General features: G+C 40.6%; 7 protein-coding genes and 1 non-coding gene across 12 annotated transcripts; 4 read left to right on the top strand and 4 right to left on the bottom strand.

Annotated features, from left to right (window-relative positions):
* Positions 1-134: 134 nt before the first annotated feature.
* LOC124206250 lies at positions 135-9,734 on the top strand. Of its 5 annotated transcripts, XM_046603964.1 has the most exons (18): positions 135-199; positions 438-486; positions 665-720; positions 913-985; positions 1,179-1,242; positions 1,415-1,548; positions 1,720-1,806; positions 2,034-2,099; positions 2,268-2,315; positions 2,500-2,576; positions 2,726-2,776; positions 2,955-3,002; positions 3,175-4,128; positions 4,239-5,150; positions 6,983-7,327; positions 7,981-8,063; positions 8,396-8,585; positions 8,918-9,734. In XM_046603964.1, the coding sequence occupies exons 14-18, from the start codon at positions 4,244-4,246 to the stop codon at positions 9,229-9,231; spliced, it is 1,839 nt and encodes a 612-aa protein (XP_046459920.1). In that variant the 5' UTR covers positions 135-199; positions 438-486; positions 665-720; positions 913-985; positions 1,179-1,242; positions 1,415-1,548; positions 1,720-1,806; positions 2,034-2,099; positions 2,268-2,315; positions 2,500-2,576; positions 2,726-2,776; positions 2,955-3,002; positions 3,175-4,128; positions 4,239-4,243; the 3' UTR covers positions 9,232-9,734. The 5 variants fall into 5 exon arrangements, with proteins under 5 accessions (XP_046459920.1, XP_046459921.1, XP_046459918.1 ...); XM_046603965.1 differs by having other exon boundaries at positions 2,503-2,576; positions 3,175-5,150; XM_046603962.1 differs by lacking the exon at positions 3,175-4,128.
* A 20-nt stretch (positions 9,735-9,754) lies between these two features.
* LOC124206252 lies at positions 9,755-12,207 on the bottom strand. The gene is made up of 9 exons (XM_046603968.1): positions 11,753-12,207; positions 11,544-11,680; positions 11,210-11,478; positions 10,996-11,154; positions 10,727-10,934; positions 10,506-10,661; positions 10,256-10,440; positions 10,030-10,186; positions 9,755-9,964 (listed from the first exon to the last, which is right to left on the bottom strand). Exons 1-9 carry the CDS (start codon positions 11,902-11,904, stop codon positions 9,897-9,899), a joined length of 1,491 nt encoding a protein of 496 aa, XP_046459924.1. The 5' UTR covers positions 11,905-12,207; the 3' UTR covers positions 9,755-9,896.
* An 84-nt stretch (positions 12,208-12,291) lies between these two features.
* Positions 12,292-13,814, top strand: LOC124206253 (transmembrane protein 33-like). Its single transcript, XM_046603970.1, has 6 exons — positions 12,292-12,667; positions 12,729-12,907; positions 12,983-13,047; positions 13,109-13,245; positions 13,315-13,568; positions 13,626-13,814. The coding sequence occupies exons 1-6, from the start codon at positions 12,486-12,488 to the stop codon at positions 13,655-13,657; spliced, it is 849 nt and encodes a 282-aa protein (XP_046459926.1). The 5' UTR covers positions 12,292-12,485; the 3' UTR covers positions 13,658-13,814.
* Positions 13,815-14,745: 931 nt separating this feature from the next.
* On the bottom strand, positions 14,746-15,789 carry LOC124206254 (glycine-rich RNA-binding protein 3, mitochondrial-like). Its single transcript, XM_046603971.1, has 3 exons — positions 15,704-15,789; positions 15,556-15,637; positions 14,746-15,491 (listed from the first exon to the last, which is right to left on the bottom strand). The coding sequence occupies exons 2-3, from the start codon at positions 15,626-15,628 to the stop codon at positions 14,899-14,901; spliced, it is 666 nt and encodes a 221-aa protein (XP_046459927.1). The 5' UTR covers positions 15,629-15,637; positions 15,704-15,789; the 3' UTR covers positions 14,746-14,898.
* A 2,831-nt stretch (positions 15,790-18,620) lies between these two features.
* Positions 18,621-19,868, bottom strand: LOC124206255. The gene is made up of 4 exons (XM_046603972.1): positions 19,603-19,868; positions 19,374-19,537; positions 19,203-19,300; positions 18,621-18,970 (listed from the first exon to the last, which is right to left on the bottom strand). Exons 1-4 carry the CDS (start codon positions 19,760-19,762, stop codon positions 18,736-18,738), a joined length of 657 nt encoding a protein of 218 aa, XP_046459928.1. The 5' UTR covers positions 19,763-19,868; the 3' UTR covers positions 18,621-18,735.
* Positions 19,869-21,574: 1,706 nt separating this feature from the next.
* LOC124206256 lies at positions 21,575-22,216 on the bottom strand. Its single transcript, XM_046603973.1, has 3 exons — positions 21,980-22,216; positions 21,751-21,914; positions 21,575-21,676 (listed from the first exon to the last, which is right to left on the bottom strand). Exons 1-3 carry the CDS (start codon positions 22,137-22,139, stop codon positions 21,575-21,577), a joined length of 426 nt encoding a protein of 141 aa, XP_046459929.1. The 5' UTR covers positions 22,140-22,216.
* A 66-nt stretch (positions 22,217-22,282) lies between these two features.
* LOC124206251 lies at positions 22,283-26,728 on the top strand. Its single transcript, XM_046603967.1, has 2 exons — positions 22,283-23,470; positions 24,649-26,728. The coding sequence occupies exons 1-2, from the start codon at positions 22,945-22,947 to the stop codon at positions 25,893-25,895; spliced, it is 1,773 nt and encodes a 590-aa protein (XP_046459923.1). The 5' UTR covers positions 22,283-22,944; the 3' UTR covers positions 25,896-26,728.
* Positions 26,729-26,830: 102 nt separating this feature from the next.
* Positions 26,831-26,939, top strand: Trnai-uau. The gene is made up of 2 exons: positions 26,831-26,868; positions 26,904-26,939. It is a non-coding gene; the product is annotated as a tRNA-Ile (tRNA).
* Positions 26,940-27,283: the final 344 nt, after the last annotated feature.

Here is a 27,283-nt window from a genome sequence, read left to right as displayed (position 1 = left end):
AATAAGGTAATTATAAAAAGCATATTATCAACTTGTGTAGTAAAGAAAAAAAATATATGTCCTTTTCGGTTTTTTAAATTAAATTTTCCAAGAAACACTCGGCAATGTTGAATGGTCTATATAAGCAAGCCGGTGTGACGTGTGTACATGGCATTCCAGCATGGCGACTCCCTCTACTGCAGTGTGTACTCTCGTCTTGGTAAGTTTTATTTTATTTTATATCCAATTAAATCGTTGAGTGAACTTTGCAATCGGCTCCACTGTGTAGAAGCTTTTCAATGTGGTATCTATAAATTTAGTTTTTGATGATTGTATGTTATGCATTTGAAAAATTACTAGTTTTCCAAGAATACCATATATAAGTCCCATGGGAAACAGAGTAAATCTTGTGCATTCGTATTTTTCCATTTATATTCAAAATTCTCTTTGTTTTGCAGGGTATTGGATTCGAATTGCTAGAATGAAATTTATTTCATGTTTGAACTGGTGAGTCATTCAGCTGTTTTTCATTACTTCTAATAAAGCAATGATGAGCATTCGAGTCTCGTTCGTATGAGTTGGCAAGGCCAATTTCCTGATTCCACAATTAACTCCCACTGACCAAATTGGAAAAAAATTGATTTATATGTAGCTGTGCTTTTCTAATTGTTTCTTTTTCTATTAGATTTCCATTGACACCGCTGGATTCATCTTTGAAAATCTGACATGAGGTTGCTTGAGGTGAGTTGTTACACTTTTTACCTGAATTTGTGAGCAATGATGTTCTTGACAAGCATATGTCTGATAAACTTAACAGAGCTACTATAGCTCTGTAACAGGTTGTGAGGATAATTTTTCTTCACTGAGCTCAAAACTGATGATTCAAGTGAATCCTTCACTGGCCATTAATATTAATCGGATATTTGTCTGCAGGTTTACGCTATGGATTTGGATCTCCATGTTCACAATCAGTTAGGATGAAAAATCTGACAAGGGGTTGCTTGGGGTGAGTTGTTGCACTTTTTATCTGGATTTGTGAGCAATGATGTTCCTTAACAAGCATATGTCTGATTAACTTAACAGAGCTACTTTAGCTGTGTAACAAGTTATGAGGATAATTGTTTTAAACTGAGCTCAGAATTGATAATTTAAGTTAATCTTTCAATGGCTAGTAATACTAACAGGAATTTTCTCTGCAGGTTTGTGTTGTATGGATTTGAATCTCCAGTTGTACGTTGGTTTTCAGCACTGCAAATCCTCTAGGTATTTATGGTTCTAGTTGGCAGACTTTTTAGAATATGATGGAAAAACTTATCCACTCTGAGGTTCAATGATGTATATTAATTTCATCCTTACCTACATTCTCTGAAGTTTTGTTTCTCAGATTGTTATTATTACTCTGGTGACCCTGTGCTCAATATTATGTTTTCTACAGGATACTTGGACAAAGAAGAATCTCCCTAAAAGTGCTTGGTTGTCCATTAAGCAGCTTTTGCCATCTGTCTGACAACATTAACAAGGATTATCAACTTGCTGCATTAGTTGGGGATGTTTGAAATTAATTAAGAGGTGTGTGAAAAACAATTTTCTTGCTTTTCTTTTGATATGATGATTTGTTATCCCTGTCATACAAAATTTTGGTGACAATTTAACAATGGTAACTTTAAATTTCTGAGATCTAGTAGTATATGTCTTCAAAAAAAGTGTTGTATGTTTTTAATAGCGTTCAACTGTTTTCAGTTTGGTGGATATGTCCAACTGCCCCTGTGGAAGTGTTGGTAGTTCTTCTGCTGAGCGAGGATAGTGCTGTTGCAGAAATGGTGTGAGGTAATATTTCATTTCAATTTTATGCATTTACTGTCCCGATCGCCACGCCTCTTTCTCTAACAATGGGAGTTGAGGTGCCAATATTACGAACGGGAATATTAAAAGGCCACGTAGGAAGCAACCGAGATCTTACCTAGTCTATAGGTTGTGCCTTAAACGGAGGCGACAATTTGAAGTCTTAATTCTAACTCACTAGTACCGAATTAATATTTAATTTTTCTGAATAGGTTGGTTTGCTCTTGTTGCTGGTTCGCTGGGCTATGGAGGATATTTACCATAGAGGAAACGATCAGGTACTGGTTGTGTTGAGTCTTTTTCGTGTTCTTTGCACGTATGATTATTTATATACCGCCCCAGTCTGAATGATAGTGTGGATTGGTTTATCATCAATGACGTTAGTTCTTCTGTGCGAAGCTCGTGTGTCTATACGTGATCTAATTGCGTTTGATTTTTCCTTGTAGACTCGAATTTCGGTGTTCTGACGTACGTTGGTGTGCCGTCGTTACTAGGTAAGTTGTGGATTTATTTGTATTAAAAATTCTCAACATGATGATAGCTTTCCGTTGATGCAACCGTTATACGCGATGGCTCTGCAACAAAATTGTGAAATCACTTGCCCTCACTGATACGAATATGACGATTCACAAAGTGGTTGGTCTGGAAATTTCTCTTAATTTCCCTTGTTTATTTTAGAAGATGACGTTGCCACGGTCTACTGTCCTTGCACTAAACATTGTCAGGCAACGGGGTAGTTACGGCGAACTTGGCTGGTAAGTTCTCCTTCCTAGAGTTTAAGGAGCAATGATGTCTTTTCAAGCATATGGCTGATATACCGAAAGGTTATGAAGTCAACGAGGATACTGAGCTTCTGTCTTAAATGTGTTAGTAATTTACTGGTTCTAATGAGTTGCTTTATTAGGTTCTTTCCATCAGTTGCAACGAGTGTTGGTTTCTTAGGATCTATTCCGAGGTACTATACCTTCTCTACAACTTAATCTTGGTCGACTTAGTAAATGATGGAAATACTTATTTCTGAGGCACAATGATGCATCACTTATCCTTACCTACATTCTCTGAGAACATGAATTTTGAAAATGTAGTTACTGTCAAAACTCCGTGTTGATTGTATGTTTTTCTTTTTCTTTAAGGTTCCGTCTGAAATTACTCATCATATTCGCTCGCCAAGCCGATTGCAGGTATATAGCTGACTAATGCCTTTTCTATTTCTGTATTTCGAATGATTATTTATATACCGCCCCAGTCTGAAGGACAGTGTAGATTGGTTTATCCTCTATGACTTGTGTTTCTCCCTAAGCTTTCGTTTCTTGAAATTGTGAAATTTCTCAAATTCGTATTTTTGTATCGTAGGTTTTACCGGGGCTGCGCAACATTGACGTGGGATTGCATCATTTCTTCAATAACGCTTCTGTGTAATGTTCCGTTATTGACTAAATGTCGCCAAATAAACACATTTTCGTGCGCTAAATCAAAGTTGTTGGAATGGTGGATGTTTTAGACGAAAATTTTGAAACGTGCTCAATCATTTGTTAGTCTGTCGCAAGCGACATTAAGGGTTTTGTAATCGAATTTGGACATCTGCCTCGTAACGCAATGATTAATCTTGGTTGTCTTGAGATAAGGCGAGTAGTGGCCCGGTCGGCAGTAATTGGTTGTTTTAATTGGTGTCTTGGCCTACAGTGGATGGAGTTGAGAGACGGGCGATTGCTCATTAGTACGCGCTGCCAGCTGTGCGTAAATTGTCCGTATGCAACTGTCTAGTAAAAACACACGGCTGCGCTCAAACATTTTACCACCGTATTCCGTTTCCCCCGTAAAGTTTTCGAAGGTTTGGGGGGTGAGGGGAGTAGTAGGATCGATCGTCATCGCATATTTTTCTCGGGACGTTCTCGATCGATAATGCCGGAGCCGTCGAAACATTTTTTCCGTGTTGTGTTCTTTAATTCCTGGAAGACACTGACGAAAACTGATTGAATCCGGTCTCTGAAGGGTTCAGAAAGTAAATAACAATCCTGAAAAGATTCACGTCGAAAATTGTGGATCGACTCCGTGATGAGATACACAGGCGGAGGCGGCGGAAGGGCCTCTGTGAGATTGTGCAACTGGTGTGAAAGGAGTCGTGACGGTCGCTGGATGTCGCTAGCGTTGCTCCGCTTTTTTCTCTTATTACACACTCTTCGTGCTTGTGTGTGCTACACCTCTTCTGTTCGGGACCAAAAGGGGGAGGGATTTCGGCAGTGGAACGCTAAGTAGAGGAAGGTTCTTTCCTGGTGACTCGTCAGTCTAAATCTTTGGCTCTTGTCGGTGAGCACCGAAGTTTGTTTCTCTTCCTCTTAACTTCCGGTGCTGGTCGATGACCAATTGTCTCTTGATTGCCAAACCCAAATTAGTTTTCAAACTTTTCTTTCGTTAAGGCTAAATGTCTGCGGCGGCCGTGGGAAGGAATCAACGTTCGTCATCTATTTGTCTTTCCGGCAGTCAGACATTCGACGCGATGAAGGCCAGTGTCGGTGGTAACAACCGGGAGAGTTCTTCCGGATCGGATTCGCCCGAAGTCCGTCGAGAAGTGATTACCAGCAACTACGGCAGCAGCAGCGGCGGCGGTAGCGGCAGACCGGGTCCTTCCGGGAGTAGCAAAACGCGGCAGAATGCCCGGCGGAGTAAAAGCGAGCGGCTCCAAGGAGCCAACAAGCCGCGTGTGAAGCGACGGGATTTGGCGCTGGATCTGGACCGGGCCAACAGTGGCAGCTTAGCCGGCGGATTGACTGGAAACAAGGAGCAAGACGATCCTTACCAATCGTTTCTGCGTAAAGTTCCCAGCGTCGGCGCTGGATTGATGAACGACTCTTCGTTCAACGACACTCCGGATGGATCTCCTCGAGGCTTGCGATCCGTTCGCCAGTCTGCCGGCAACTCTAAGCCGCCACTCGGAGTGAGTAGCAACGTGCCGGCCATTTCCACGCCGGATTTATCGCCGTCTCTCATTAGACGGGCCACAGTCAACTCTGCTGGTGTCCAGCGAGCCATTGGCGCAAGTGGCAGCCGGTCGCAATTGGCTAATCGCAATTCACCGCAAGTCGGTCGGCCTGGCGGCAGTTCGACGTCGGCCAACAAGGATCAACCGCTCAACAAACGGGCCAACTCTGTCCGCGCTCACGGCGCCAGTAATTCGAGCTCCTTTTCGGCGTTTCACGTCACCAACTCGTCGCTGCGTCGATCGACTTACCTCGACGTGCCCGACAGTCCCGGCAACGATGAAGACAACGCCACGGGCAACGTGGACGAGGATTCCTACCGACTTCGCTCCTTCGACTTGACTCGCAAAGGTTTCGATCCTTCCTTCTTTTCCTATTTATACATTTGAGTCTCTCTCCCCTACCTTCTACATGTATGACTGAAAACTGGATCGTATGTCACTCGACGGGCCGCTTTGACGGTCGATGGCCACCTGGAACACGATCCCCTTAGGGTAAACAATCTCTCTAGCGCAGGGGCTCCTCCTTGAGCGTCGAAAATCTTTTGCAACACGGATCGCCCAGGGTTTGTTTGCCAATCTCGAGCTAAATATTGTGATGTTACCAGATCGGCACATGCGATCCTTCCGTCGTGACTTTCTTCTCCCATAAAAACAAAAAAAGACATTTGAGGCAGGAAAAACTTTGCAAGGCGATCGTCGAAAAAGTTTAGACGTACCACATTTTTTGAGGGACTTGTAACAACAGAAAGTCAGTCGCCAAGGGCTGGTACGCAGCAGCAGCTGGCCGTCTTTTACTAGCGTCGAAATCATTTATAGCCCCCTCCCCTTTTCCTCTGTAAGGAAGGAAGAAGAAAAAAGTAAGTAGCGTAGTATACAGTAAAGGAATAAGGAGCCTTTTCTATTCTCTCTGTGGCCGTCGTCTAAATTTAGCGGCGAGGCAGAGCCAAACGGCCAAACGCCAGTCGTCCCTCCCTCCCTTCTCTCTGTGTGTATACGTTCCAGGAGCGCGTCACGTGAAAGAAAAGAACAAACAGGAAAGAGAGGAGAAAAAAAAACCAATCCTTTGACGACAATCGATCCGCTTTCTCTGGTCCGACTCATCAAGGACAAAATCTTTTGTTTTGCAGCCGGCGAAATAGCCACCACCAGAAAGAGATATACTGTGTGTGTGTGTCTTATCTTAAAGCGGATCACCTAGCAATAACACAAAAGTAGTAAACTAGCTTCTTAGTTTTTGACTCTTTTGTCATCATCGGCTTGGAGCGCGGCTGCTTGCTTCACTTTTCTTTTTCTTCAAATCTTCTTCTTCTTCTTCTCCCCACCACCAGCTAAAATTAGATTCTTGTTAACAGCACACAGTGGCCAGGTCTCTCTCGGTCGGCAACCAAGCGCCACACACAGTTGGAGAATCAGAGAAATGGTTGGAAAAATAATAAAAAAGGAAACGAAATACAGTAGTAGTGTGCGCCCGGTTATTTTATCCATTCGAGTCATGTCCGTCGAGTCGAATCGGAATTCTCTTGGGTTCAGACACATTTTCCGCGATGCTAGTCACACTCGTTTCTGTACACATAGAGAGAGCTAGGGGAAAATATAATAAAAAGAAGAAGATTTTTGTATATCCATTTAAACACACGCGGGAGTTTTGAGTAGCTCCGAAAAGTGACGTCAATTGATAACCAGCAATGATAATAAATAATTGAAAGGTATCCCCCGCTCTCTCTCTTCCGATGTTATAAAGTTAGTTTGAAAACCACTCTCGAGCTATCAATAAACAAGGAGCTCTCTCTCTCTACTATGCCGCGAGGAGATGCGTGCGCTTCGTCGTCGTCGCAGACCGAAATAGCATCCGACTCTCTCTCCGTTATTTCTTCCTTTTTGCCCTCCTACTAAATCCCAAATCAAATAAAAGCTGGCAGCCGTTAAAGGAAGAGCCATGCTGAAGAGTATATAGATTGGGTGGGGGGGTTTAATCTACTCTGCGAGATCTGACGAGAGAGAGAGACAATCTGATAGCGTGAAAGAAAAGGGAAAAACAACAACAACAACCGAATCGAAATTGATGAGATATTGGGGAGGGTAGTAGCAGACGGTAATCGAAACTTTTCTTTTCCCGCAATCGTGCAGACGTGATGTGTTTTGTCAAGTGTAAAGTTTTTTAAATATTTTTCTCCATTTCAGGTGTGGTGAATAGGGGTGACTCGTTCCGGCGACGCCGCTCCCGCAGCAACAGTTTGGCCCCCGGAACGGTGCAACACGACTCGACCGGTGATGTCACGAAAAATTACCGAACGGCTCCCGGTAATAACGGGGCCTCGACGGGAGACAATCTGCAAGTCACTGGAACGGATCAGCAGCAGCGTGGGCAGCAGCAACAGCAGCACCAGCTGCAGCATCACCACCATCACAGCGACGTCAGGACTTACCGTGTGGCCATCATAGGAGCCCACGGAGTCGGCAAATCCGCCTTGGTCGGACAATTCATGTCGTCCGACTGCATCAACGCCTACGACCGAGTCAGGAACGGTAAGCCCCTACCCAACAAACAAATCGATATCCATCTAGTAGTGGCCAATAGAGTGAAAAAGGTTAACACAATCAGCAACTGGAATCAAGGAGCTTATTACCTCTCTCCTGCGGCTGCTGGTGGAAAAGGTGAAACAGCCAATTTAGGACAGAGGAGACTCGATCGATGTTTTCTTGTCTACGTGTTGTGTGGACTGTAAATAAAAGGAAGAAGAAGGATTTTTGCCGTGCCAACTGTGACAAACCGTTTCCAACGAGGTCACGTTGAAATTGCTTGCGCCACCAAATGACTTTGAAGCGCATTAAAATTTGGTTCTTCTGTTGCGACTTGAAAACATATTTGAAATCTAATCAAGGCGACAGCAGGGGAGGAAAAAATTGGGTCAAGGTTTGGTCTGTGTCCAATAGGTGTCGAGTCGACCCAAGTTTGTCAACAGGTCATTTGACAGATTTTCTTTGGCTCGATGTCAAATCACTTTCCCAGACGATGACTGGGCCGCATTATTTATAGACTTGTGCCGGAACTGGGTCGTGCGGAACGTTGGCGGTTGAAGACGCAAATCAATTGGTGGACATCGCGCGTGAATTTCAGAATTGAATGACGTCAGCTTTCAAAAATGTTTAAATGTCTTTCAAATATTTCTTGTTTGCAGATGACACTGATCCAGAATCTGTATTTGTCATGCTCAACGGGGAGGAGTCAGAACTGGTGTTCACCTTCTGCAACAACATCAAGGTGAGCGAAAGAAAGATGCTTTATTACATTTCCTCTTTTTCTTTTCTTTCCCCAATATTACACAAGAGCACGGTAGTTCTTTGTAGCTGCCAATATTATGCAGTTGGCTGCACCATCCCTTCCTTTCTGCCAGAGTGATTGTTCCGTAACAACCCCACATCACAGCCTCCTTTTCATGTAAACCAATAGACTATCAAGAACCCCCGACTGCTTCATGACTTGTTTACTTCCCCCCTTTGATATTGTCTATTTTAGGGGCTTCAACGAATAATAATAATAATAATAATAAGACCTTTTCACTTTTTTTCTTTTCTTTTTTTGGGTCGTCGTAGGTCGAGATGAATCGAAACGAACTCCCCGATGCCTTTCTCATCATGTACAGCGTTATTGACAAAACCAGTTTCAAGACGACTGAAGATGAATTAGCACGTTTACAGAACTGGGACGCACTCCGTTCCCGGGCACTTATAGTTGTCGGAAACAAGATTGACCTCGTTCGCAGTCGTGCCGTTTCAACGCAAGGTAAACTAAAAATGTATACTACACACAGAACCAGCATGTGTCTGGTCTAGCTAGCTATAGCCAGTGTTTGTTTACGTTTTAAACAGTATCGGCCCTGCCATCTGTCAACAACCGCTCCTCTATAGTCTCCCAATTGTTACTTTGAAACGAACCGTCATTTTGTCAATGTCGTTCCTTTCGTACAACAGAAGCCTTTGTCTATTTTCAAAAGAATTTTTTTTCAAAAATAGATTCTCCTCCTACCGTTTAAATTTACGACACGTTAGGCGTAATACTTTTTTAAAAAAGCTGCATTCCGTCTCTGAATGACATTTTATCGCCTCTGCTCATAGATGGAAAATGTCTTGCCTGCGCCTACCGAGCCAAATTCATGGAAGTATCCGTAGTCATAAATCACAACGTGGACGAACTGCTGGTCGGAATCCTGACACAGATCCGGTTGAAGGAAGAGCTCCAGAAAGAGATAGCGGAAGGGCTTGTCGATCCATCGACGCTCGACGGTGCCAACGGACAGGGCTCCTCCAGCTCTTGGATACGGAACAAGGGTCTAGTGCGAGCCAGCATGAAAGCCAAGCAAATGTTCACGTGGCTGTTTGGCAAAGACGACGATCAGCTCGCCAATTGTGAAAACTTCCAGGTCCTTTGAAAAAGAAAAAAAAAGATTCCCGTGTGCGTTTTCTTTTTAAAACAAACAAAAAACAAAAACCTCCCGTTCAGAAAACAAAGCCTGTTAGATTATGAATAACGGTGGAAAAATCTAAAAAAAAAAAGTGAAGTTCTAGTCATCTCTTTTTTTGGAAGGCACTCTATATCACGCTAAAGTGCCTTCAACAGCTAAGTAAACAGCTTCCCCATTCTATCCTTCCTGCAAATGGTTAATGTTTATTCAAAAGACAATAATATGTAGGCCTAAAGACCGAAGAAAAGGATCACCCATTTTTTTATTTTGATATTTTTTTAAGCAAAAGCAGCTGCTCTCTGGGGAACGGCGTGATATCATCGGCTACATAATAATCGCATTATTTAAATATTTCCCTGTCTTAAGAATTATTTTCGGTGTTCTTAAAAATAACAATTTTGGGGGAAATTATTTTCAGTTATCTGAATGAAATCTGGTTCCGTTCTCAATACAAATTAAATCAACAAGGACGTGACTGTCACTGAATGAGTCGATGATTGAAGTTTGAGGATTGCTTTTATATTGTCAAACGCCAAATTGAAACTGGACTTCAGATAATGAAATCAAAAACATTCACTGCACTTTTTGGAACATAACCAAAGAAGAAAAATATGTAAAAATAAAAGGAAACATTAAAAGGTAAGATGTATACAAATCTCCTTCCATGTCTCCATGAGACTGTGCAAGTCTTTGGCGTTCCCTGTAGAAGAAAACAGAAAAACTCCAAGTTTCAATTCATTCAATTTTGGTTCACCTGATATTTACCTATCATTACAGCATCGTCCAGCAAGGTTGAGCACATTTCTCTGATATCAATCCACAACTCTTGCACCATCGTTCGCCTCTCATCAGTCCCCCAGCCACAATTAATAGCATTGCGGATAAGGTTGAACACGGATCGATAATTAAATCCGACATTGTCCTTCAAGTAAGTTAAGCAAACATTAATCAAAGTCCTAGAATTATTTGATGCTAGTTGTTGGGAAATTACCGTCTGATTAGATGATATAAACTCTGATGCCATGAAGAAGATATTGCCCAACACTTCTATAGCCAATCCCATTTCGGCGTCGGAAGAAAGATGTTTAAAATAAGAGATGACAGGTTTGTTGTCAACACAGTGAATGCAGAGTAACAAGGCCGCCAACGATCGATTCGACCAGTGAGTTGGCATCTCTAGAAAAGAATGCCTATTATTAGAAAGAAAAGTTCCAGTCTAGTTGATTTTCAAGGTAGTATACTCGTTATCGTTTGAATTATGTCCACCGCTTCGTTGGTTGCGCAGCATCTCTGAGGAGACGCAATAATGTAAGCTAGTGTTTCGCCTAGCATCCTGTATTCTTCCGTATAAGAAGAACAATCCACATCCCCTTCGAAAAAATCCCACATGACAGAACCTGCATATAAAGAAGAGAAAATCTGAATCTTCTATCTTCTGAAAGGCTTAAGATTTTAACCTTACCTCCAGTTTGAAGAGGCGTATACAAGAGGAGAAGTAACTTGGCCAAATTGAGATGTTGCGACAGTTGAGAACAATCAAAGATGATTTCGATCCAGATAAGGCGGTCAGAATACGCGCAGAAATCCAAGAAAAGAGAGCGCATGTATAGACGCAAAGTTCTTTCAATATTTACGTTTGTCGAGACAGGGTTATTCAGGTACTCGGACAGCTAGAAAAGAAAGCTTAAGATTATTACTGCGTCTAGTATTTTGATAACTTGTTTACAATACCAGGAATGTGATGTTGTTCCAATAGCATATGGTAGCGTGGACCTTGATGCACTCGCCTTTGTCCCAACCGGAAATCATTGAATGGAGGATTACTCCGGAAGCTGCAGCGATTAAGTGTTGCTCAAATTCAGGACGCTTTTGCAGGATACTTTGCTTTACCTTTAGAAAACAAGAATGGCATTAAGATTGTTACAAGGTAACTTTAAAAATATACCTCAGTGATCAACTGATGGTAAAGTCCCAGCCTTTGGGATGTGGGAAAGAGGCAGGTCAATTGCTTGATAAGGATGCCCGTACATTTACACTCACGGTGAAGTTCATATGGCAATGAGAGCCTTCCGCTCCATGCTTTTTCCGTAGAAGTAAATGGCGTCAATAAGATCGTGTCCATAAGCCGACTTTGCATACGCGAACTGCCAATCCAACGAATAAGGATGTTTCGCATATCCTTGGAAGTTTGACCCAGCTTTCCTATGCTTGTCACTGGATGACAGTAATTAGTTAAACAAATACCATCATTAACTGAAAGTGTAAAAAAGAAATATTACGTGGTAAAAATTGTAGAAGGTAATAGATGAGTTCAGTGGGCAATTGTTCAAAGCATCCACAAGGAGTTAGTCCTATCAGCTGAGACGATCTTCTCAAACAAATGGGCAGAGAAGATTCATGGTTGCTGTTTATCTCTCTGTAAACAAAAAACACAACAAAACACGAATAAAACCTTTTGTTAAGTGCTCATAAAAGTGGAGGCTATTACTCTGGGCTTGGTGCTGGCGACAAGTCAATGCATGGGCTGCGAGGTTTGCTGATACTTTTAGATCGTTTAAGTGAACGTCCTGAGGTCGGAAAAATACTCGTCGGAACGACAAACGATCCCTCAGTATACTGATTACCATTTTCATCGTGCATTTTGCTTTAGAATTTTGAAATATTTCGACAAATTCACAGACGTTTGAAGACTGTCTCGTGGAAAAGCCTCGAGAATTTTGACTGAGAGACGCCGGCAAGGCTTCCCTTGCTTCTTTTTTAGATTGTTCCATGGCAATAGAACACCAGCATTTCGATCTAAAGCCGTCCCCCACTGAGAAGCCATGCCCTTAATGGCGTTTAAAAAACCGTTGGAAACTTTGTTTTGGAAACTTTCACTCGAATTATTTATTGGTGAGTGATGTAATCTTTTTCTAGTGCTTGTTTTACTATTTACGAGGTTAACGACTGGGTAACGAACAAATATTTTGAAAGAAACTGGTAGTTTGAAAGTTGGACGTTGCAGCTGTGAGGCGCTGTTGGCAGTTTCGAAAAGCCTAAAGCGCCTAAAGGCTGTGCTAAAGGGAAGGAAGCATCACAGCCAAGCCAACAAGAGCATGCTGCATGCCATGCTTAATTCTTTTCCCTATTTCGTTAAGTTTTTTCATTTTGTCAGGGCAAATCGCTCCTTAAACAGTTACAGCCTTTGCTTTGTATTCTTTCGTTTGATGTACTGAAGAAAAATGAGTGAGAATAAAAATGGAAACCATCGTTTTGGCAGTGATAACGTTTTGGATAGAGGAATCCCACATGGTCACCCTGCTAATGCAAAAATGGCGCCTAGTAAAAATTTCAAAGTGGAAGTTTCTTTGTGGTTAGCTCGATTGAAAATCATTCTCCTTGTCTTATTCTACATGCTCCCTTGGTATAGTTGTCTAACAAAGCAAAATGATGTCAGTTCAGTAATGGTATATTTTTCTGCACAGGCCTATATTCGGAGACTTGTATTACAAAATATTGCTGGCTAACTCTGCAGCAAGTTTTATTTGCGTACAACTACGATTGTCTTGTACAGAAACTCAATACCTGACAAGGATGTTGCGAGATGACCGTTTTCACAACGCCCTATATTCCGTGATTTTGTTTCATTACCCTCCACTCCCATGTAAGTTTTGTCTTATAACAACATCATCACTGTAATATTCACTTAACATAAGTAATTATTCGGCTTTTTTTTTAGATGTGTGGCTGCCAATTTTTTTGTTTTCTTTTCTACAGGTTGCTAATCACCCTTGGTTTGACAAGGTAATAATGTTTGAAATTTTTCCATTGGTCCATTCAGTATACTATGTGTTTTGCATCACAGATGGATGAATCTGGCTTAATAGGGAGGATCACATCATTTGTGGAATCACAGAGCATTGCGTTATTGAGGATAATTGCCGTCACAGAAATATTGATACTTGCTCTTATTCCATTTCATCTTCAGGGTTGGACATTTCGGTAAAAGATAGTTTCAATAATGTACACACAATTTTGTTCAACTATAATGAAAACAATTTAAAATTTCAGCGATATTGAATTGACCTTGTTTACCATCTTTTGGTATCACAAATTCTTGACTATGCGTTTTCATTCAAAACTAAATCCCTTTACTCGGATCGTTTTGAGTGAACTCAGAGACGAAATTGAAAACATTGCACTGGAACCATCCTGTCCAAGAACTCTTCGCACTCTGTTGTTGTCTGAAGTGACGTCTTTGTTTACGCCTCGAGTCGGTGGAAACGAACTGCAACATTTTATTTGTTCGGAAAAGCCATTGTTTGGTAAGATTAAACTTTGGACATCATTGATCTTTACTAATCCTAATATTAATCCTGCAGGGAAGAACAGTTTCCTTTCGGGATTGGCTTAAACGCAACCACCGTTCCTACTTTAAATTTCTCCCCGCTGAGTAATGTTTTGGAAAAACCCGACCTTGATTTATACTACATTTAACTTTTGAGGAAACACGGATGTATTGTTAATTGAAATAACAACAAAAATTTAATACAGGAAAAATCCTTTTGCAAGATGAACTATAGGAATCTGTAAGTAAGAAAGAACGATACCGAGGTTTCTTATTTGCCCCTTATTGAAATGCATGTATTCTTCCACCTTCTTTTTAATATTTGAAAGTGTTCTGCCTACACGTCGCATATAATGAAAAAGTTTTTTTTTCTTTCTTTCCAAGGATCGATTATGAAGGGGAACCATTTAATACGAACTGTTATGCTCTTAACAGTTGCGAGAATTCCGATCAATATGTCTAGGGATGTCGGAAAGTGATTGTATTGCGCATAAGCTCGGGAAATGGGTCCATTCCTTTCAAGTTTTCCTTTGCCGTTCATATACAATAGACTAACATCGACGAAAGGCTACAAGAATGGAGGGGTTCCGGACGTTAGCAAATAGGCTGTCAAGACTAACAGATCGATTATTTCTCCATCAACAAATTTCTTTATAAATAACAAGGTTTTCACAGCGACAAGCGCGTTGACATATTAAAATAGTTAGTTAAACTTAAATGCCTAGATTCTTGAAAACCGTAATTTTCCGCAATCTCATTAATATAAAAATCTAAAATAATTTTTTATAGCGAAGAATGTTTTATGTAACGTCAAGCTTATTGCCAAGTGTAGGTTAAGTTGTGAATGTGAAGGACTATGTACTAAGACTACGCGATATGCTGACTGTAGCTTTGAAAATCCCTAGAGATAACGAGGATTTATTTTAGAAACTTCATCGTATTGTGTGAAATTAACAAATGTAAGAGGATTTTCTCCTTAGGTGTGTATGTATTCAAGACTGATCTCAAAATTTGTACAAGTGTTTTTGTCAACAAGATTGAGTTCTTCCCATGCTTATTTCGCCGAGTGTGGAGTTCCCTCTTAATATCGGTATTACATTTGATAATTTCGTACGAAAGTCATTAGATTAAACTTAAACTATTCACAGTCATCATTTGAGATTTTAAACATGCAGTATATTTAATCTTTCAGTTTTACATGAAGTGAGAGGAGATGTGGATGATCATAATATTGCTATATATTTGTCTCTCTTTGAAATATTCCTATAGATGAGGATCTTATCAACTAGTATGCAGAGAAGAATCTCTTAGTAACCTCCTGATTGAGGAGGAGGGCCGTATGAGTCCACAGATGGCGCCTGATGGTAAGATGAAATTGGAGCAGAACCATAACCTGCTGATCCTTGGTATCCACCGGATTGGCCGCCCCCATGTCCTCCTCCGTAAGAAGCTACTGGAATTGGCTGGTAAGATGGGGCGATCGGGGCTGATTGATAAGACGATGAAACTGTGGTCGGTGCTGAATGAACGTGCACGTGAACTGGTGCGCCGGCTGAAGAACCGCCATATCCGCTGCTAACGGGAGGAGCGTATCCACCTTGGCCCCCACCGTGACCTCCTTGACTTCCGCCGTATCCCCCTTGACTTCCGCCGTATCCCCCTTGACTTCCGCCATATCCTCCTTGACTTCCGCCATATCCCCCTTGACTTCCGCCATATCCCCCTTGACTACCTCCATAAGAAGGAGCCGGAATAGAAACTGGTCTTGGTGCTGGGACGTGATAGAACACTGGTTGAGGAGCAGGTACGTAAATTACTTGCTGAGGAGCAGCTCCGAAACCTCCTCCTCCTCCTCCATAGCTCATACCTCCAAAGCCACCACCTCCATAGCCACCACCACCTTTTCAGAGATTTTTAGTTAACTTGTTTGATTAACTTATTAATTAAATTATTTGACTACTTACCTTTTCCTTTAGTTGCTTCAATGTCAGAGACTAGGACCAGCAAAAACATCAGAAAATAGGTAATGGAATTCATATCGATAATCTATTAGATTAAATTGAATTAGTAATTTTTGATTCGCTTAATATAAGATGGAACTATATGTGTTACCTTAGAGTGTACTAAAATAAGTTTACTTTTGTACAAACTATAGTTGCTGTGAAAAGCGAACACTGACTGTGCTTAAATGATAAGCCCCGAGCCGCTTTTATACTGGACACACTCTGCTCCTGGTGGAGAATCAAAGACCACGACTCAATGGGATGGAAATGAAAGTCAGCTGAAGGTATGTGACGATTCAACTTTTTTTAGTAGCCTAATAAATCGTAAGTACGAAGGATCTAGCGTACGAAATCATTCCACGTATCATCGTGACGAACCAAGAACCAACCCTTTCCCTTTTAATTGTTTGAATCCAGACGGGGGGAAAAACCTGTAGAAAAACCCTTCGTAATTCACCCAGTTTTCTATGAATGGTGAAATTTTGATTGCATAGCAAGTTCGCTGAAAAATCTTTTTGTAGGCTTAAATAGATGAGGCTAACACTGCAGGTAGTCTTGTTAAAAGTGAGAGTTTCAAATCTATTATTTGTAAATAATGACGAGTAACAAAGAAAAAGTTTCCAAAGCCGCCACAAGTATAGCATGTATCGGCTAGATATGTTTAACTACCGTTTACTACTAACAAGTAACAACTGACTGGAAGAGGCTATAGCTTGGAGCAATTAAATTACGAGGCTAGGAAAACCGATTTTCTTGTAGTTATGTGAGTTTTATTGTTTGCTATAAAATTCTGCGACTCGCCGTTGTCTCGATCAAGATTCAGTGACCGGCCCGATTTGCTTCCGAGACTAATAACATGATTGAGATGATGAGCTTGGCTGACTCAGACAAGGGGAAGACCCTGTCCCCTTCTTTTCCCTACGAGAAACTGAATGTCTCACTTTTTCTAAATGTTTTGTACGCTCTCTACAGTTTTCTAAAAGTTATCAGCAGTCGGCGCGTTACTTTAATGCGTTAACCTAATTCAATTAGCACTTCAATGGAATCACAATAAGCTTGGTTTCATTATTATCTTCCAGCTGAATGAAATTTCATCGCACATTGGTCATTTAACATATTAGAATGGGGTGTCTGATATTCCTTGTAAAGGTCGTAAAATCGTAGAATGTAGCGTAAAGTAAGAAACACTAGTAATATTTCATGTAAAAATATAGCGAAAGTTAAAGTTCACACTTGACGGATAAAAATATTTACTAGAGACTGAATTTAACCGTCACACATGTCCATTTGACTTTCATTTCCATCCCATTAACTCTTGGTCTCTGACCATCTCCATCATGAGCAGATGAGCGTGTCCAGTATAAAAGCAGCTTCTTCTGAACTTTTCAACACAGTCAGTGTTTGCTTTCTCAGTCAGCTTATATACAGGAGTCAACTTATTTTAGTACACTTAAGTACAAGGTAAGGCAATTGATAGAAAGATGTCATTACAGATTTCGCAAAGTAGTTAACAAACTTTATCGACAATGATGAATCAGGCTAAACATTTTGTGGGATCTCTATGCAAGGAACATTTTGAAACAGAATAAGCGATTATCTTTTGGGAAAATGTACAGCATGTCAATTTCAAACAGCTTTGACGTCTCGATAATTTTCTTTTTTATTAACTAAGCTACATATGTTATTATTTTATTCGACGCTGGAGGCCAGTATTCGATCTAGGAAAGCGCTGGGTATTCCCTTTTTTTAAAAATAAGCCAACAAAAAAACTTTCAAAAGTGTTTAAAGAATTTACCCTACATATCGATTGGAAAATAGAAAATTATAACAACAATTTTTTCGTTCCTTGAACGACTGATTAGTAGTGCCGAGTGAGCTAATCAACTGGTGAAAGGAACAATTAGCTGTACTATCAATTGGTAACCGCGAACCAGCTTGTCCTAATTGTGCCTCATTTAAGTGCAGGAAAATCCCAGAGAAAATACAGATTGTTTTATTGTCCGCCAACTTGTACCTTTTGAACGTTCATGAAATTCCCCTTTCCTTCCCTCCTTATTGGAAAATAGTCAACTATCAGTCTGGTAGTATATAAGCAAAGAGGAAACGACATGTTGAACAACAGTTAAGAATCGCTATCGATACCTCACATGCCTATTCAGTATGCAAGAGCAGTTGAAATAGTTGGTCCCGAATAAATTAAGTCTTAAATTTTCCACTGCGAAAATTTTCTTGCAAAATTGATCGAGTGCACTAACATTGTACGTAATTTATTTCAAGCTGAACAGGTGACAATCTAAAGATGCTGTTTATGCGATTATCGCTGATGATAATACTGATTCATCAGAGTGCTGCAGCAAATGTACTAAAGGGAAATGGAAATTCGATAGGTGAGTGCCTTTTACGATTTCATCTTTATTTAAAAATCATGTTTTTTGGTTTTACCCACGTGTAAAATTAAATCAATTTCTTTATTTTTTTTTTTCAGGACAAAGTGATCTTTTGACTGGATACTTCCATAGTTTGATTGTAGGATTGCGTCAGCATCAGCATAAAACCTATTTCAGAGAGACGGGCGAGAAGTACAGAGATAAAGAACACGAAGGAAAATTCGCCGATTTCGGAGCTGGTGGTCTTTATTCTCTCCAATTGCAGTTAAAAGTTCCGTTACAGACAGTTTACTTGTCTCCAAAAGAGTGAAGCAGCATCAAGCGACGTTATAGATCCATTCATCTCCAAAATTACAGTACGTATGTTGGTCAAAATTTTACACCCGAGAAAAATCGAGCGAACCTTATTCTTGAACATATTTTCCAGTTTGTTATCATATCGCCTACTGTGTTGGACTGTTTTCGTGTGCATCATTTTCGGTTGTCCGCCCTCGTCTTCTCATCATGACCTACACTCCCGTCAGGTTTACGGAAATGTCGGAGCATTTGTGACATCCAGCGAACTCGACAACCTTCACATCATCCATGGTAATTGACAAGTTTATCGTCTTTCTCCTCTTTCCCCCAAATGTAGTGATGTTGGTATATTTACCGATGTATTATTGGCTAATAAGCGTGTAAATAGCAGGCAAGAGATAACAGCAATAACACAAATAAATATAATAAATAGGGTGAAAATTAACTCGGGAAATTATTAGGCCGTTGTGTCAGCGAACTCGATTTTGAATTTTTGCGTCAAGAATTGCATGATGTGCAACACGTCCATATTGATCATTTCTTCAATGTCGTTGGGACACGTGCCGTACAGTATCCGACAACCGGCGCTTTTATCGTCCGCGTGTTCAGTCGCCGACCTTTTGCCTTCCTGCAGGGCGTTGAAGTAGCGGAAGTAGCGACTAGAGTAGGATTTCTTTACCTCCAACTCGAAGCTGATTGAAATTACAAATGAAATCACGTTACTCTTTAGCCTTGAAAGGTAATAATAGGAAAGGATCAAAGACCGGCAGTGACCTACGAAAGAAGCCACTCCCCGTAACAATAATTAACGAAGCGTCAGGCACGTCCGAATACAGTTAACGCCAGTTTTAGCCGGAATTTCGTTAGAACAGCCAAGCTTTTAACTGTGACCATTCCCAGACATTTCCGAAAAACGTGAATTACCTCAATTGTTTTTTAAAGACGTTGTACAGAGGAGAATAGGCAGTGGGAGATGAAGCGACTTCGCAGATAAAACGCTGTCGGCACATGTCATCCGGAATCTGCATCCGCCCGCAATCAGAAAAAACCATTTAAAATTTAGAACGATAACGTAAAAAGAAATGTCGATCGTACCTCAAGGTAGTCCATGTAGACGTCGATTTTTTGCAGTTGGGGTGCGAATTTCGGGTCGTCGTAAGAATAAGGAACTTGGGTCACATTGTAATCGGTTTGCGATCGGGCGCTACGGCCTTTTAGAGCCGGAAGAGCCACCGAAATGGGAATCGTAATATAGGCAGCTGTAAATCGTAAATGACCATTAAAGCAGAGTCAAATTTAAAATTCCAATTTTTACTCAAGTTACCGATTAGAATTGGGGCTTTGGAGTTCAGGTAAATGCTTCGTTTGTTTCTGTAATTGTGGACAGCAGATGGAGTATCTTCTGATGGTTGTTGACTTCCCGTCAGGTATCCAAAGAAACTGATTAAGAGTACCGCCAACTTTAACAGATTAGCAACGGCCATGGTGATTTGGTTTGATTTGTTTGGGGTGTTACAGAGTGACCCGTCCGCCGAGGATGCGAGGATAAAACTAAAGCAGACTCGGGCCTCCGTAACGGCTGCTACATATAGGCTCACATTAGATCCTTCCGCTTTGGCATCGTCTTCCTTTAAATGGGAAATTAGGGATTCTGGAGGGCCCTCTTCGGTCAAACATAGAAGTTTATACAGTAATTACCATGACGGATAACGTCACAGGTCATGTTATGAACGTGTTTAGCTGTAGAAATGCGCTGAGTATTCCCATTTTAAAAACAAGCAAAAAAAAACTTTCAAAAGTGTTAAATGAATTTACCGTACATATCGATTGGAAAATAGAAAATTATAACGGCAATTTTTTCGTTCCTTGAACGACTGATTAGTAGTGCCGATTGAGATAATCAACTGGTGAAAGGAACAATTAGCTGTACTATCAATTGATAACCGCGAACCATGTCTAGAATTTAATCGTGTGACATTTAAGTGAAGGGAAATCCCAGAGAAAATACAGATTGTTTTATTGTCCGCCAACTTGTACCTTTTGAACGTTCATGAAATACCCCTTTCCTTCCCTCCTTATTGGAAATAGTTAACTATCAGTCTGGTAGTATATAAGCAAAGAGGAAACGACATGTTGAACAACAGCTAAGAATCGCTGTCGATACCTCACTTGCCTATTCAGTATGCAAGAGCATGTGAAATACTTCCATAATTTGATTGTACGATTACGTCAGCATCAGCCTAAAACCCATTTTAGAGAGACAGCCAAGAAATACGGAGATGAAGAACACGAAGGAAAATCAACCGATATCGGAGCTGGTGGTCTTTATTTTCTCCAATTGCAGTTAAAAGTTCCGTTACAGACAGTTTACTTATCTCCAAAAGAATGAAGCAGCATCAAGCGACGTTATAGATCCATTCATCTCCAAAATTACAGTACGTATGTTGGTCAAAATTTTACACCCGAGAAAAGTTGGCGAACCTTATTCTTGAACATATTTTCCAGTTTGTTATCATATCGCCTATTGTGTTGGACTGTTTTTCGTGTACATCATTTCCGGTTGTCCGCCCTGGTGTCGTCATCATGACCTACTATCGCCGTTAGGTTTACGGAAATGTCGGAGCATTTGTGACATCCAGCGAACTCGACAACCTTCACATCATCTATGGTAATTTACAAAGCTTATCGTCTTCCTCTTCTTTTCCCAAAATGTAATGGTGTTGGAAGTTGGTATATTTACCGATGTATTATTGGCTAATAAGCGTGTAAATAGCAGGCAAGAGATAACAGCAATAACACAAATAAATAAATAAATAAATAGGTTGAAATTAACTTCAAAAATTATTAGGCCGTTGTGTCAGCAAACTCGATTTTGAATTTTTGCTTCAAGAATTGCATGATGTGCAACACGTCCATATTGATCATTTCTTCAATGTCGTTGGGACACGTACCGTACAGTACCCGACAACCGGCGCTTTTATCGTCCGCGTGTTCAGTCGCCGACCTTTTGCCTTCCTGCAGGGCGTTGAAGTAGCGGAAGTAGCGGCTAGAGTAGGATTTCTTTACCTCCAACTGGGTGCTGATTGAAATCACAATTGAAAGGTTAATAGGAAAGTATCAAAGACCGGCAGTGACCTACGGAAGAAGCCACTCCCCGTAACAATAATTAACGAAGCGTCAGGCACGTCCGAATACAGTTAGACTGAGTTAAGTTAACACCAGTTTAACCCGGAATTTCGTTAGAACAGCCAAGATTTTAACTGGGACCATTCCCAGACATTTCCGAAAAACGTGAATTACCTCAATTGTTTTTCAAAGACGTTGTACAGAGGAGAATAGGCAGTGGGAGATGAAGCGACTTCGCAGATAAAACGCTGTCGGCACATGTCATCCGGAATCTGCATCCGCCCGCAATCAGAAAAACCATTTAAAATTTAGAATGATAACGCGTAAAAAGAAATGTCGATCGTACCTCAAGATAGTCCATGTAGACGTCGATTTTCTGCAGTTGGGGTGCGAATTTCGGGTCGTCGTAAGAATAAGGAACTTGGGTCACATTGTAATTGGTTTGCGATCGGGCGCTACGGCCTTTTAGAGCCGGAAGAGCCACAGAAATGGGAATCGTAATAAAGGCAGCTGTAAATCGTAAATGACCAGTAAAGCAGAATCAAATTTTAAATTCCAATTTTTACTCAAGTTACCTATTAGAATTGGGGCTTTAGAGTTTAGGTAAATGCTTCGTTTGTTTCTGTAATTGTGGATAACAGATCGAGTATCTTCTGATGGTTGTTGACTTCCCGTCAGGTATCCAAAGAAACCGATTAAGAGTACCGCCAACTTTAACAGATTAGCAACGGCCATGGTGATTTGGTTTGATTTGTTTGGGGTGTTACAGAGTGACCCTTCCGTCGAGGATGCGAGGATAAAACTAAAGCCGACTCGGGCCTCCGTAACGGCCGCTACAAAAATATAGGCTCGCATTAGATCCTTCCGCTTTGACATCGTCTTCCTATAAACGGGAAATTAGTGATTCTGAAGAGGAAACATTTCAAGTTTATAATTACCAAGACGGATAACGTCACAGGTCATGTTATGTACGTGTTTGGGTTTGTCTAACTGTTGATTTGGACGTGAGATTCGTGCGACAAACATTTCCCAGAGCCGCACTTCCGAGCTGAGACTGGCTAAATGAAACAGGAAGCCATGACTCGATGATGTAAGCAACCTATAACAAAATAAGCTGGAAAATTTTACAGCAGTTAAAGTTTAAATAAGTTTTAAAAAACATTATCCGATTTCCAAGAAAATTAAATACGCCCTTTTTGCAGTAATATCCAACTGAGGTATGAACTCGTTGAACCCATTTTGATACGGTAATGCTCAGGTGAGACCCTAGAGGATATAATCCGGTCATATTTTACGATCCCCTCAAGAGACCTAGGTGATTATGTAATTAAAGATGGCTTAGAAAAATGTGTGATTAGTATCGAAAACTTGCCAAGGTTATTTTCTGCGTAGCCTTTTGCCTTGACCCACTTTATTTATGTTTTGAAATACCCCTATCTATAGATCCAGTATTCCATTTACTTTAGTCCTGTTGAGTCGTCTTTTTTCTGCTGTGCTGTTTGCATTCTCAATTCCTGTGGTTCATTATTCGTTTGTCCTTATGGCTGCTCCTAATGCGTCCGATCTCTTTTGCAAAGCCATCAGCGAAGGTTCGGTACTTCAATTAAAAGTCTTACGTCAGATTCACGGACGGAAGGCAATCATGGCAAATTTTATGGACACTCCCTGCAACAAACAAGGTGATACGTGTCTTAAAGTGGCTATTGAAAGCGAATTTTACGACGTGCTCGAGTTCTTAGTGCACCAATTGAAAGGGCACATAATGTTTGGATTGTACAAAACATGGAAAGCCTCTATCAAAAACGTTAGTCCTTTTTCATGGGAAACGTACACTTTTCAAGAAGTCACAGAGCCGTTCGTACTATCACCTGACATTGCCATCATTCGCGATATTTGCCATAAAGTGCCAATTACCAGATTGATAGAATATCTTATTGACGTTGGATGTGACGAGCCTCTATGGTTAGAGTTTGTCTTGAACTCAATATTGGCAAGTTCGATCCCTCGGCCGGATAAGATTGTTGCGCTTGAATGTATAGGGACTGCCTTCATCTTCAAACAAACACATTGTTGAGATTAGAAACTATGGTGCAATACCTTTTAGTTTAGTTGAAATACTTTGGTGCTAAGAAAGAATGAACTGCATTCTTTGTTGAGACAAAAGAGAGTGAGTGAGTAGCAAGCAAGACGACACTAGTCTCGACTCAAGAAAAGGGGGGGAGAACAAACGTTGACATACGTATCACACAATACGTTGAAGCAACATTGAAAGAAAACATTCTCAGAAGTAGAGAGAAGGTTAAAAAACAACACAACCCCTTAAACTGAACGGAGCGTGAGAAACGATAATTCAATGTTTGATTTAGACTAAATCCAATTTTTACTTTAGATTTCTTGGTTTTTGAACTTGGTTTGCGTTTGTTACATGCTGAGATTCGTGAGATTCACCTTGTTCGCGTTTACGCTCGTGACAATTGGCAAGAACATGATTATTTAAACCAGAGAAAGAACATAGGCTAAGTCTTGCGAATGTGAGTTGTGAGGACGTCGACGTTTGTGCTGCAATAAACAGAGCCATTTCACGTCCTGATTAGGCCTACTCTTGAGATTCGCGATGATCAAACATGGATTCAGCAAGTAAAATTTTGGCTATCATTTTTCTTTCTTGTTTGTTCAGTAGATTGTAAAAGTGCGTACACGTTGACTCTGTTTTTAATTCGTTTAGCTTTTTCTTCAACTTGGGACGTTTGACTCTTTTTCGGTCACCATATAGCACAGCAAGTGTGGGTGTGTTTGCTCTGTTGATCTTCCCTCGACATTAAATGTAGGGGCATTTGTTGTCATCCAGAATGTGTACTGGGCATTCAATGGTGCATTGAGTATTCCGTCCAACTTGGGCATTCAATGGTGTCATTGAGTATTCCGTTCAACTGGGGAACTTGTACAGATTATAAATACGACAGTGGTAAATAAACGTCAATCTCTGGGCCCATAACCTGTTGAGATTAGAAACTATGGTGCAATACCTTTTAGTTTAGTTGAAATACTTTGGTGCTAAGAAAGAATGAACTGCATTCTTTGTTGAGACAAAAGAGAGTGAGTGAGTAGCAAGCAAGACGACACTAGTCTCGACTCAAGAAAAGGGGGGGAGAACAAACGTTGACATACGTATCACACAATACGTTGAAGCAACATTGAAAGAAAACATTCTCAGAAGTAGAGAGAAGGTTAAAAAACAACACACATTACTTATTTCAACGAAGAAACGTGCTCAATGAAATTCGATTTTGGCGTGGACCACGTTGTTGGAAAGAGGCCTTGATCCTGAGAAATGCGACGGCAGATGGTGACCAAGCTATACCCAAAGTTCCCTGCGAACAGTCTGAAGTGTTACGCAATGCTTTTGGAAACATAGCCGAAATAACGACAGTAGAAGAACTGGAGCAATTGGAGCAACAGTGGTCCTTACCTAGAGGACTAGAAGAGTGGCAAGTATTACGCCAGTCTCTCGAAGCTCAGGCCCTTCTCGTTTGCCATCGCACGTTTACTCGACAAACCGACACTGGCCTGAATTCTTTTCACCTGGAAAATTTGGTGTTATTTTCCAATAACTTTAACAAGCAAAACAGCCGTGCATTCAACATTTATCTATTCATCCTGGATCAGTCTTACGGGTTCACTTCAACTTCTCCTCACAAATGCGTTGGGCATTTCGTTAGGACAATTTATGGATTATTAATCTTGTTCGATAAATTGTGGACAGACCACCCGGAAACGCGAGAAATAGCATCGAAAAATCTCGTTCTAACCGTAAAGTATACGTTAGCAGCTTTAACTAACGTGTCGTCAGCATCGCCACACTTCCGACTAATTGACAGAACTTGGCAGCAAGATATTCAAAAGAAAATTCACGTTCTCTTATCAAAATGGCTATCCAGCTTAACCAAAGAGCAAATTGAAAATGTTAAGGAAAGCCTTGTCCCGTTTTTCCGCATTTATAACTCAAATCACGGCTTTCTCGGCCTTCTTCACATGGTGGTTAATTTTGATCGACCGTCGACTTACATGACTACTTACTCAACCACTGTTCAACTCATTCAGCTAATGTTGGATGCTGGAGCGGATCCCCGAATTACCGACAGAAATGGGAAAACTCCGTTTCACTGTTTGTTTGATGGTTCGGTTTGGACTTGTGCGCGCTCGAATTTAAAAACGGTTTTCAAGGCGATGCTGGATGCTGGAGGCCATCTCGATCAAGCGACTTCATCAGGACGTACGGTTATCAGTTTAATTAAAAGCTGGAGAACCTCGACATTGCCTTTTGCCAATCTCGTTCGTGATCCTTATTTTGACTCGTTTATTTACTCTGTTCTTCCGCTTTCGTGCTCTTGTGCGCAAGTCATTAGACAGAAACGAATCCCGTTTGAAAATCAATTGCCTCCAAGTTTGAAATCTTTCGTCCTACTCCACAGCGATGTCAAAATAACATGAATGAAAAGGTATTTAATTCAACATTTTTATTGTTCCCACGTTAATTAAATATTGTCTCTCGACCAGGATTCAACGTTGAAATCTGTTTTGTGACTGCAATACTACCTGAAAATGACACACATGGACCTGAGTTAACAGTACCAAGTGAAAGAAATGCGCGACATGCCCTGCTGTTGGGAGCTAGTGATTTTCAAGATACTCAAAGTTTTATATCCATATGCCAACTAATGAAACTATTAACGACCTAAACAATTATTTTCCTTTTTACCATTTGTGCATTGCCTTCTTCAAAAATGTTGAGATGTATTCAGCATTGCCTGCATTTTGAATGTTGATAAAATTTGCAGTGTCTTGTGCTGTGCACAAGATAAAGTAAGTACTCTCAAAAAAATTACCGAATAAATACAAACATGTGTTTAGTAATGATAACGTTTAACAATTCAATTGTATGTCTGTTTTTAAGAATGTGTCAAGATCTGAATCATTGGTGAATAGGAGGGGGCATTCCTATGGGCATATGCTAAACTTTACCTAAACTAAATGGATTTTGTACCCCAAAAATAGGTCGTTCTTGAAACAAAGGACTCGTATAATGTGCTGCTTCGATTTCATTGTTGCGCAAATGCTCATTTGTATCTTTCTTTTCAGACTTGCTCTAAATGTAGCGGTAAGAAGTGCTGTACAAAAACAAATCCCATCCAAATGTTTTGTGAAATGTCAAATGTGAATCGACACTAAAGGATATTACGCCGATGAAGAGAAAGGGAGAGAAAATCCATGATGGCCGATCCTTCCAAATTCCTTCTCCTGCAATATAACCTTTTTGATCTGTTGCTATTTGTTAGTTTTTGGTAGTCGAGATAAAGTATTTTCTTTTTAACTTTAGTTTCATTTAATTTTTGAATTAGGTAATTTTTATGACATTTGATTTACCATCTCCAGTGGCGCAGTTGGTTAGCGCATGGTACTTATAAGACAGTAATTGAAAACGCTAGCGAATGTGAAGTAATGCCGAGGTCGCGAGTTCGAGCCTCGCCTGGAGAAATATTTTGTAATAAAATAGATAACATCAAGATAATTGAATTGGAATAAACATATATCTTTCCATTTCCCATTTCGAAAAGGTGTACTAAAATCTGAACTACAATCACCGTTGTAATCATGAAGCAAACTGGTTCTTTTAGTTTATTTCGACCTTATCTTGTTTCTTTAACACTCTCCATGAAGAAATTGACTTGGTAGAAGAAAAGCTATCCAAACAGAGGCCGACGTTCCAGTTTCCAGCCAAGAAGCGCCAAGAAGTCAAGTTCCGTGTCGTCTGTTGAATCCGGATCGGCAACAAATTTTTTCAAACAGACATTATTCCTAGAAGTTGTTTGTGTTGCTTG

This window comes from Daphnia pulex, chromosome 10 (genome assembly GCF_021134715.1).
Source record: "Daphnia pulex isolate KAP4 chromosome 10, ASM2113471v1".
Classification (NCBI taxonomy): domain Eukaryota; kingdom Metazoa; phylum Arthropoda; class Branchiopoda; order Diplostraca; family Daphniidae; genus Daphnia; species Daphnia pulex.
This window is presented reverse-complemented; position numbering and strand designations above follow the sequence as displayed.